Source organism: Medicago sativa, chromosome 5 (genome assembly GCF_051527215.1).
Source record: "Medicago sativa cultivar Bolivia chromosome 5, Bolivia_mono, whole genome shotgun sequence".
In the NCBI taxonomy this organism is placed as follows: domain Eukaryota; kingdom Viridiplantae; phylum Streptophyta; class Magnoliopsida; order Fabales; family Fabaceae; genus Medicago; species Medicago sativa.
The window spans coordinates 66,391,956-66,404,106 of NC_140753.1; the positions used below are offsets into that span (position 1 = coordinate 66,391,956).

A 12,151-nucleotide genomic window follows, 5' to 3' on the forward strand; every position below is an offset into this window, starting at 1 on the left:
TATTTTTAAATGTTAAATTTTTATAATTTTTACTGATGGATAATATTTAGAGATATAAAATATCAAGATTATACATTAGATTGTGTAACATAGTCAATTGTGTTGTTTAACATGAGATGGATGAAGTAATATTTTGCTTGATTGATGTTAAGGTTTAAACCTTAAAAAATAAGCAATTAACAACATAATGTATTTGTTTGGTTAAATGAGAAGTGAGGGAAAAAGAACTACACCCTTAAAAAGGAAACACTCAACTTACTGACCCAAATAGGCAATAACTGAGGCTAATCCAAGACAAGAATCATGTAGAATAACCACATACTCCCTCCGTTTCATATTATAAGCAAAAAAAAAAAAAACACACACTTATTAAAAAAACTAAGGATGAATGTTTTACTATAAAATTTCACAGTCAACAAATCTTTACCTCAATTTTAATATTGAAATAAAGTTGTTCAAAAATTACTAAAAGATGAAAGTCAAGTCACCATTAAAGGGAAAAGGTTAATCAAGCTTCAATTTAAAAAAAAATAATAATAATAATCATAGAAGATATTTATATTGTCTTGCTACTTACTAGTGAAAATTAAAACTAAATTCAAAGAAAACAAATGTATGTTGTAATTCTTCATAAATTATACGTATAAAAATTGTTTCACTCAATAATTGAACTAAGATTCTTTTGAACAATTCGTCATTTGTAGAACTCATTAATCACTTGAAGCTAATTGTTAGGTTAAAAAATTATATAGAAAATGGTGGATTCAATCTTATAAAAAATTAAAAATTGTTGTTTTCCATGTAAACTACTATTTTTAACTTCCACAACTAGTGTTGTTAGCATTACCCTTGATATTTTATTTAATAAATTGTTATATACATTGAATTTTAACGGTTTAATCATAAAATTAAAAGATTAATGACTTGATAAGTATGTCAACTTCACAATTTTTCATAAAATTTTAGAATTATTTCATGCTTTATTGAATAATTTCAATTGAATATGAATACATTCTTTTTTTTCCTCAAGAATATTGAATACATTCTTATAAATGCTTATGTTTTTTTTGGGTTAATTATGTTTTTGGTCCCTACAAAATTGCGACCTTGTAAGTTTAGTCCTTACTTAATTTTAATAGCATTTTTAATCCCTACAAAAAATTTATGCACTCAATATTAGTCCTTACTCAATCCAAATTTGTTTAATTTATGCTTAAACTCTTCAGTTTTTCAACAATTTTTTACAGGCGTGTTAAGAACGTTATTAAAAGGTCCTCCAAAAAAAATATCACAAAAATTTGATTTCTACGTCCATATTTTTGTTACTTATATCTTAAACTTTTGTCGGTTTAAAAAATTCATATTTAATTTATTTCATGTTAAAAAATTATAGATTTTAGTAAATGAACCTGTCATAGTGTTCTAAACTTGTATAAAAAGAATCGTTAAAAAATTTAAGAGTTTAAGGATAATTAAACAAAATTTATTTTAGCAGGGACTAAAATTATAAGTAAATTTTTTTGTAGGGATTAAAAAAGCTATTAAAATTAAGTAAGGACTAAACTTAGAAGATCGCAATTTTATAGGGACCAAAAACATATTTAACCCTTTTTTTTTGGTACACTACGTCTATGGTTTCTTTTTAGCAAACCTGTGGTTTTGTTAAAAAGAAAAATCATGTTGTTTGCAAATTGGAGAGTGGCACGAAACTAAAATTGGAGCTATGTCTTAAACAAAGGATCAAATTGGATGATGGCCAAACAATTCTTTAGAAGATAATTATAATTTGGTAACATTACATTTATGTGACACATAATCAGAAGCACGTGCTCTTAATATCAATTGGAATTACGTAACGAATTTATTCAGGGTGTTGACCCCAAAATAAAACAAATGCTGCAAATGGGTTTTATTCTTTGTTAATCAATTAATTAATTAAAGTTTAAGAGCTATAAATCTGAGTCAGTTAGATTAGATTTTCAATTTGTGTTACAAGTTGCAACAGCTTTCCGTTATAAACTGTTACATATTTTTTGAATATAGTACAAGTTTGTTAGTACTACTATTATGTTATCCCATATCCCTTAATTAAGTAACGTATTTAATAGCCATAGGTGTCTTTAAAAGACTATATTACAAATTTGCTCTGATATTTAAAATTCAAATCTACACGCAGAATCAGATATTCAAATTAAATAACCTAACACATTTTTTTTTGCAAAAGAGTGAAAAGTGAGAAAAGGACTGAAAAAATGAAATGTGTGGTACTTTTGTGGTTTGGTCGTTAATGGGAGCTTCCAAACTTGGTTTTTTTTTTTTTTTTTGGGACTCCATAGGTGGTGACAGAGATAGACAAGTGCTTTTTTACTTTATCTATTTCGAATATATATTTTTGATAAGAAAAAAAATGTGGGTAAAGTTTCACTTAATTGATTATTAGTAAGATGCAAAATTAATTCTCGCATGTTTCATTCTTTTCGAGTAGAATTGATTCTACTTGTAATTAGAATAAGTAGTTTTTTTTACCATAGAATTGATTTTAGCGAAAAGAAATCTCACTATATTAATTTTTCTCGTATTTAAATATATTCTATAAACTAGAATTGAAAATAATATCATATATAATTAGATTCAATAAAATGGCATCTTAAATATCAAAATGAAACTTAATATTGTTAATGTATAATATGTCTATTTAAACATATGTTAAACTATTTATCTAAATAGTTTTTAGTAGGCTAAGATGTTCATGCTTAAAAATAAGCTTACAATTGGGTGTAGAAATATTTAGGTCTCAATTTTTTTTAATCAGATTGGATTTAAATCTTACAAAGTATATAGCTCTACGCAACCTACTTTAACTCTTAACTATGATAAGCTCATTTAGGTTGTTTTGATAGTATTGACTTGTGTCCTTCTTCAAAGTTTTAGATTTGATTCTTCTTGGTGTTAATTTTGGTGGACTAGTTTATCTTTGAATTCTGAAGTATAATAAGTTAGTTCATTATGACTAAATGTTCCAAGTAATCGTATGTTTGCATAGACAAAATGATTAATGATCAATGGCTGTATGAATCCAATGATTAAGCTATTTTTAAGAGGGAAGATGAATTTGGGACAAGAGGGGTAAGGGGACCATTTACTAGAAATATTTCAGATATTGAACTCACCAAACTTTTAATGCTTCTATAGTTATATGCCTAGTACATAGAAATACTACTATATCTTTCTTCTTTTTTTGGTTACTAGTATAGAAATATTATTTCAAAAAAATAGTATAGAAATATATCTTATCGATCGCAAGTACATCATCATAATAACTAATGTAATGTGAAAAGAGACATGGCATGACATTAAGAAACAATGGCAGGTATTCTTTTTCATTTTAAATGTTGAAAATTTCTTCAAGAAAGGTTTGTTGGAAACCCTCTAAGCTAATCTAATTTCAATTGATTAATTTCATTTTTAATGATAATGATTTATTGGAATTGGTCAACATATGGTCAGGAAATTGGTCAAAAAGCAGAACTACAAATACACGACATTATGTGTTGTATGTATAATCAATAATCATGCAGCTGCAAAAGGTTAGTGCAATGGCAATGCAAGTTATAAATATAGACCATGTGCTATATTCTCATTGGTGAATTAATCTACTGAGTTGTTTGCAAAGTGCTTAAAACTATGGTTCGTAAGAGCTAAAATTCTCCTTGCATTTTAAAGGTGGTAAATTCATAGGTATCTTGTACATTAGTTAGATATACTGGTATCTTGTAGATAAAATTAATTTAAAATTTAATTAAATTTTTTAATAAAATATTATAAAAATATGACATGACATTGAATAATTGGATGATATGTATAAAGCCAACTAAACTTCAAAGATATTACTGTGTTTTCTTTTTTTAAAGAAATTTATTTATAAAAGATAGAGAGTGATAATTTAAGGGTGAAATTGAAAATTTACTCGTAATTTAACATATGATTCATAAAATTGAGTATTGTCGTGTCGTGTCGTTGACTCATTCTGCTAACCAGATTGTATATCACGCTAGAATACCATGCATCAAATAATTAGTATACCAACCCCAAGAGTATGATAGTAATAATTAAAGACCCAAAAAAATGATAGTAATAATTAACATGAAAAGGTGTTTCTTCTTAGAATGTGTGGTTTAGTCTAACACAATTCTACAAAATCGAATGGGAGTTGAAAATTGCATCCACTTATAAATTGTTGTTTAAGTCAGCTATCATTTAAAGTGGAAGTCTTTTTAACACACGCTTTCACGTCCAACCATATTGAACTTAGTGCATGCATATAAATGATGTGCAACCCAACAGCGAAAATCCAATACAAGGTGGCTCAATAAATCTTAGAGGAGACTATGATATCATTCGATAAGAGTCTACAAAGAGAGACACCACTTAATTTACAAACCGATATGTTAAGTATAAGTTAAATCCAACATTAAAACTTCATACTTTTGAAGTCAAAAGAGACACTTTTGACAGCACAACGTATTTATGAACTAATTAAAGGATGCAAAAAGTAGACAAACAGAAAACAAGAGGAATAAGAAGAAAAAAGTGTATAACCATGAGAAGAATGAGAAAAGTGATTCTTGTTCCAGCTTCTTTTTGACAAGTTATTGCGGGATATTGGATAGAGCTTTAACGACATGTCAAGCTGGAAAGACTTGTTTTAATTTAATTTCATCTCTCATGACAACCTATATAGTACCTAACATGTTTTGTACCCTAAAAAATAAAATAGATTATACCAAAAAATATATACCCAACATGAGGTTGGGCTTCTAACTAATTATTTATGTATTACCGTAAAAAAAACTAATTATTATGTTTTTTTAATATCATAAGGCAAATGACCCCATGCTTTAAGTCACTTGGGCTGCCTTGCAAGTTCCTATCTATCTTGCTGGAGGGAGACTTTAGGACAAATAGATATCAGCTAACAAGGGTTGGAATTGGATTATAAAAGGACATTTTCTACGGTATCTAGAAAATAAATTAGGATTTTGGTAGCATTATTTATTTTTAATAGTTGAATGTATTATTTTAAGGAAATTGTACCAAGATTCTCTCTATCATTTGAGAAGTTGAGTGTAAATACAAAAACGCGTCTTAAATAGGGAATAAATTAAGCTAATTTGGACTATGAAAAATTTGAAGTCTCCTCCAAAATCATGGGATTCTTAATCACCATATTGTACAATTGAATAAAATACTTATCCATGGATATTTTATACCAACATTTTACTCATGGTTTTGCTCCTAATTTGGATTTTAGACAATAAATTCTTGAATTCTTATCTCAATATCGAAAAAATATACTAGTATATTGAGCTTCTAGCTCTATTGCTCGAGAACTCTCTATTTCAGACCCGTATCTTCATCATCCCCACAAATCGGTTTCTAACTGATGTGTTTGAAAAATTGTATGTTGAAAGATGTCAATCCTTAAAATAGATCACAATTACATCAAAAGATCAATCTCCACGATTGTATGTTAGAGATGCTTTTCAAAGGATAAAACTTGAAATTATAATCATTGTACCATAAATGAAACTACTTGAGTCTCTTAATCATGTGATCAACCATTGATTAGTGTATATAGAAACATACCTATTGTGATATATGAATCCTTTAAATGCATATCAATTAGTTATACACATGAATATTTTCGTTTACCAAACAAAACTCTTTGATAAATAAATGTTATGTTAACAAGTGTCCACATGACACTAGTTAAAGAAAAAAAATGCGTTGAAATAAGAGCATGTTTTACACTTTTACGAGTTTGACTACATAAGTTTCAAATTATTTTTATTATATTTATTTTTTTAACTAGTGCATCAGAGACACTTTTAACATTTTCCAACAACATTCTCAAGGGAAGACTTGGACTGTGATCATACTTCCACTTGCTTGTATGTAGAATGTGGGAGGAAGAGGGTCTTCTCACATAAAATTTCACACGATCATCATATCTTGTGATCTATCAATGTTTAGGAAGAGAAAAATAGACACCATGATACTATTTCACCCACCCCTCACCCTTGTGCTAAAATATGATCAGGGACTAAGGTTATGAATCCCAAAACAACTACTCCCTCCGCCCCGTTTTATCTAAGCCAGTTTGGTTTTTCACACAGATGAAGAAAAATGTATAAATAAAGGGGAAAGTGGAATATATTGTATTGAGAATGATGAAAGTAGTATTAATTAGAGTTATATTGTATTGGGAATGATGAAAGTTGTATTGAAAATTGAAATGACTCAGTTATTTTGGGACACTTTTTTTTAGAAAATGGGTCAGATATTCCGGGATGGAGGGAGTACCACTTTTAATTGACTTTGTGGCTTTTGTGTTCCTTGGTGGTATTGGTTGAAATGACATCATTTTTACAACTAAGCACAAGCTTTCCAAAAACGACTATGCAACATAACCTACTCATATTGAACACGAACACTTAAGTTGAAGATATTCAATGTTCTAGTACTGAAATGTACTTATTGGGTTTAAGTCTATTCACAGTAGGTCCCATATATTGAATTAAGAAAAGTAGGTCCCAGTGCTTCATCCATTGCACAACACAGTAGAAGGCAACTTCATACAAACAGACAAGTCGAAAGGTCGAATTCAATAGTTTTGAAAAGAAAGCACAAAATAAGAAAAACGAATTTAAGATTATAATTTATAACCTTTCTCGAGTGGCCCAAGTACCTACCACAAAAATTAAAATTGTTCTAATTAAGTCAAGAGAAAAAGCTTCGCATTATTGTTGTAGTTATGCAAATGACTAGGACATTATAGTTGAACTCAAGTGATTCACGAGCTTCGATCAAAGCCAAACTGTTCGAGAGAATGGAGTTCGAATCCTGACTGAAACTATCATTGATATAGTTATGTTCCGTCTAACTTCGGTTTACCAGAGTTTCCTTTCTCTGGGAACCAGTGGGTTAATCCGAACAAAAACCACCAAACATCAGTTTAAAATGCTATTTCTATCCATGCTTATTATCTAACACACTGGTTACAACAAACTTTGGAATGCAATGAAAGTTTGAACTGCTAATAATTATTGATAAATAATAACTTTATAATACACTAACACAAGATACATTTTCCAACAGATTGCAAGCCTATAGACAAGAATTAAAATTCTGGCAATCTACATACATAAATGGTGAACTGATTTGACTTCAAGATGCAGCATTTGAAGCCTTCAGATGCTCAAGAAATAAATTGGTGCTATACAAAAATCTATATCATCCCATCAGCATCTGCACTTTCCAGCAATATAACTAAGAATTTCAACCAAATGAAACAAAAGAGCCTTGTGGCAAACAATTTAAATCCTACAATGTCCAACTGGAAGCTGGAATCCCTTGCTTCTGGAACCAATCAGTCATGTGGAATTTTTCATAGAGCAAAGGTCTTACATCATTCTGCTCAGAGAGTTGCTTGAGAAGTGGAAGAATGACATCTAGAAGCTGATAAAAGTGTAAATACAGGAGATGGTGAGTAAAACATAAGAATACTAGATGGGTGATTTTATTTTTTTATGGGAAAAATGTGATTATAATTTTCAATGGATTAGTGTACCTGGGTGTCATGTGGATGCCCAGCAGAAAATGGAATACATGGAATTCCATTTACTGGTTGCAATACAAAGCTGAAAGGATTGTTGTCTACAATTACAATGCGGTCAAGATCCTTCGATATGCAGGTAAGATCCTTGACATGTTCCCTATGTTCCCTGCAAGCATATAACATTTATAAGAATGCATGGAATTCGTCCAATAGACTCCACTCTAAACTTCAAGCTCAAAAACATAAATAATTGTAAAATTCGAGAAAGGTTTCATACTAATAATAACACAATGTCAAAAAAATCTACAGAGAAACTCCATGTTTTCTGATAATAACGTGAAAAAGAAACCATGATATTTTAAATACAGACAGACATATGGATTGGGATTTAATAGAAGCTAGAAATCTATTAATTTTGTCTAAATAACAACAGTCCCGTGTTATTGATCTATAGCCAGTAGTTCTAATTTGATAGTATGATCTCAACAGTTGAATTTAATGAGAGTACTTGAGGAGAACTAAAGAGTGGAGGAATATAATTTATTTCATCTAAGTTTTAGAGATTGGAATGAAGTCCTAGTTACCTATTACCTGACTATAACTCAAGTAATTGGGATGAGTGGGGATTTTGAAAGAAGTTCAAGTTTTGGCAACAAATCTACTAAAAGTGAAAACATAGACGAACCAGCTGGACAGTTTTGTCCGTCTAATCCAGATTCACCTCTAAGCGCTTCTGGTAAAACCAACAAGGGTCAAAATATTTTACCATAAAATCAAAAGTACGTAAACCCTTGGGACTTTGAAGATATTACAAAAGCTTCCAAACAGTTGTGTTGATAAAAAGGTTGAGTGAACCAAATTTTCAACGAACAAAAAAGAGGTTGAGGAAACCGAGTGTTGAGTGAACAAGAAATTAACAAAAACTGTACCATCCTTCAAGACTTGCACTCAAGTTGTAAGCACTATAATTAATAAGGTAACATCAAAACATATAAATATCACAACTATAAATGTCTAAGTATAATATAGCTATATATGTACAAGTGAGTCTGAAAAGAAAAATTAAATAAGACATTTATAATTAACTAAGGAGACTTATTGTGGCATAGTTCCTCTATTGCACCACGAGATTATCATCCACTCAACTATGCAAAGCGCAACAGTTAAATATTAAGGTTCATTTTATCAGAAAGAGTCAAGTTAAATAAGACATTTATAATAATTAACTAAGGAGGCTTATTGCAGCATAGTTCCTCTATAGCACCACGAGATTATCATCCACTGAACTACGCAAAGCGCAACAGTTAAATATTAAGGTTCATTCTATCAGAAAGAGTCAAGTGATATTATATGAATGCAATGTATGTGCACCAAATATTAGTGTCTTTGGGTGTTCTATCAGTGCTGCCAAGATTCAATGGTCTCGACTCCAACTTATAGAGAAGATGAGGATAGAACATGAAGAATATACAAACATCTATCAGCAAAACATAATTCTGATATACTTCCCAGCTATCAGCAACGAATTACCAGAAAGAGAGATAAATTACACAAATATATAACATTGGAACGGAAACAAGGCAGAAGCACCTACGTGCTAATTGTTGAAGGCCGGTAAAGTCGTAAACTGAATCGATTTTCCTTGTCTATTATGTCAACTAGCGGTCTAGCATAGCCTGTAAGAATATGACACAAAAATCATTCAGAAATATTTAAAGAATTGCCAAAATACAAATATGCAACAGTGAAGCTTAGTTTTTAGGCGAAACCTTCGAGACCCGCAGTAAACAGCACCAGGTCAGCAAATTCATTAAGTTTCGTTAAGAATTCCTTCAACCCAGGCCGTTCAAAGACTGTAACATAATTAATTTTTGGTCTTCCTTCTCCTTCCTTGAAAATCCAACACGCCCAAATGAGAACACAAAATTCTAGTTCTGGAAAAGCAATTAGGCATAAGTAACATACCTTGTCAGAAGATACACATTCCATATCAAACCAATTCAAACCAGCTTCGATTGCTTGAGAACGTAGTGCAGCTGGCAGACTTGATGTCTCGTATGCACATACAAGTGTTTCATCCAAGTCAAGTACTACCTACAAGTGAATACATGAGATCAAAAAATACATTAGCAACATTATAACTATGACATTATTTGCAAACGTATAACAGCTCGGATATTAATAATACTCATTATAGAAGTTTTCTTTCTCACTTTCTGACAAACATTATTTTCAGCTGGCGCTGGCACATTTTCCCTTCTATTCACAGATTCACTTCAGATTTATTCATTCAAATAATAAAAGTAAAAAACATTGAGCAACTCATATTTTGACAAAGCACACTTTGATTTCAACAAAAAAGTGAGCACTGATATATGTAAGCCAGATGAGAGTTTTTTTTAGTTTGTGCCAATGTTTTAAAACGGACAGACACATAATTAAAACAACACTGCAGCTCAATGGAGAAAGTTACACGAAACATAATCATTTGTTACTAACAAATTAAAAAACCAGTTCAGGACACAACAATGTAAGAACAAAATCAAAACATCATAATTATAATTTGTATCCATCATAAGAAGCCAAAACATTATGGATTTTTAGCTTCGAGAAAGTACAAAAATGTGTCATGAACCACTCAACTCAATGAAGTAGGTAAGCAACATAAATCATTGAACAACACAGCCAAACCCAGAAGACTATTTTCTATGATCATGTTTTAAATGTCATCAAACACTACAATACATTTTCATTCATCTCACATGATTCCAAAAACCTTTAAGATGATTGAAGTCAACCATTACCAAATTCCACCAGCCAACAACACACCACACCAAACCTAATAACTTAACACCAACGCGCACACACTCAGAAAATTCACTTATTAACTCGCATTTAAGGGAAAATCAAATACACAACAAAGCAAATAAGGAAGACAAGAAGCAACAAATCTTTACAGCACACAAAATTTTTGAAATACAACAAGGTTTTAGTTCTTCATTATCGACTATATACATGCAAAAAAGCAAAAGCATATTTCATCTATGAATCCCCGACACAGACACCAGACACAACACTAACACTTACACATGTCAAATACATACTAACACGCGTTGGACACTAAACACATGGTTAAAAACTGAAGTGTATGCTACATGGTTAAAAACTTGAAATATAAACCAAACACAAAATTTCCATGTTGTATTATATAATAACATACTCATCTTTATCATGTGTTTCAATTTTCTCTTTGAATCCATACTCATAACAAACCCAAAACGATTCACCTAAGAAACTTTGACATATAAAAAAACTAACAAACTCTAGAAAACAATCATATAAAAAAAATCGCAAATTATCACAAACATAAATAAACAAAGTTAAAAACTACGTGTCCCAATAAGCTAACATCAGAGCAACAGTTTTTAAATTTGCACGAACAAGTCAAACAAAAATAAAAATAATACTAATTGCAGAGACTAAAAACATATTTAATACCGTAAGTTTTTGGAAAGGGCGTTGATCGGCGGCGGGAAAATCGGCGGTGATTTCAAGGGCGGACGAGGAGGAATCGAAATCCTGAAGTTCAACGGAAGGAAGAGGTTTGAAGGAAGAAGAAGTTGAAGACGACGAAGAAGAAGAAGAAGATGATGAAGAAGAGAGTAAAGGATAGTGACCAAGGGTTCGAATAATCTGAGAGAAGATCTGAAAGAAAAAAGCGAACCAACTTAAAAGTGATTTCCAAACTTGTTGAGTTCGTGGTGGCGAGTACACCTCCGTTTGAGTCAACTCGCCCATAACAACAATAATCGATTCCAAGATAATTTGATAGATTTTGATTAATCGTTTTAACGTTAATTAACCGTATGAATAGAGAAATAACGATAATCGCGTTTGGAAATCGCGGTGGAGAAGTGATTATGAAATTGAGAGAGATGTGGTTTTGTTATGGTCGTCGTGGTGGTAGTTCGACGAGATATGAAAAAGAAAGAGAGGGAGAATGGGGTTGTTATGTTCTCCCCGCGCGTTTGGTGGCGCGTGTGTTCAAACGTGGTGGTAAAGAATGGAATTTCGATTTGTAGTCTATGGTGTAGGGCGGCTATACATGTGTAGTGTAGTTAATGGAGAGCCGTTGGATCCATTTATAACTTTGAAGATTATATCAATTGTGATTGTGATGTGGGTTATAATAATGCTAAAAAAAAAATCATCGCTTAAAACCGAGTTAAACTAATAGAAAATTGTAAACTAAAAAATTTAGATTGAAAATTGTAAAAAAAATGGCATTTGATTCGTATATATTTGTGTCATATTTTGACTCAATTATGTGGTTAAGTTTGATTTACGATTTTTATTTTTTTTTTTGAAGGAACGATTTTTATTTTATTTAGTGAACAAAATCAAACGGAATTAAAACATCAGAGAAACATAAATTAAATCTATGACATCTCATCCATCTCAATATTTTTTAGGGTTAATTATGTTTTTGGTTCCTACAAAATTGCGACCTTGTAAGTTTAGTCCTTACTTAAT

General features: G+C 30.7%; 1 protein-coding gene across 1 annotated transcript; it reads right to left on the bottom strand.

Moving 5' to 3' along the window:
* Nucleotides 1–7,081: 7,081 nt before the first annotated feature.
* LOC146924153 (uncharacterized) lies at nucleotides 7,082–11,734 on the bottom strand. The gene is made up of 6 exons (XM_085709182.1): nucleotides 11,117–11,734; nucleotides 9,584–9,712; nucleotides 9,388–9,508; nucleotides 9,213–9,294; nucleotides 7,631–7,784; nucleotides 7,082–7,518 (listed from the first exon to the last, which is right to left on the bottom strand). The coding sequence occupies exons 1-6, from the start codon at nucleotides 11,414–11,416 to the stop codon at nucleotides 7,384–7,386; spliced, it is 921 nt and encodes a 306-aa protein (XP_085565308.1). The 5' UTR covers nucleotides 11,417–11,734; the 3' UTR covers nucleotides 7,082–7,383.
* Nucleotides 11,735–12,151: the final 417 nt, after the last annotated feature.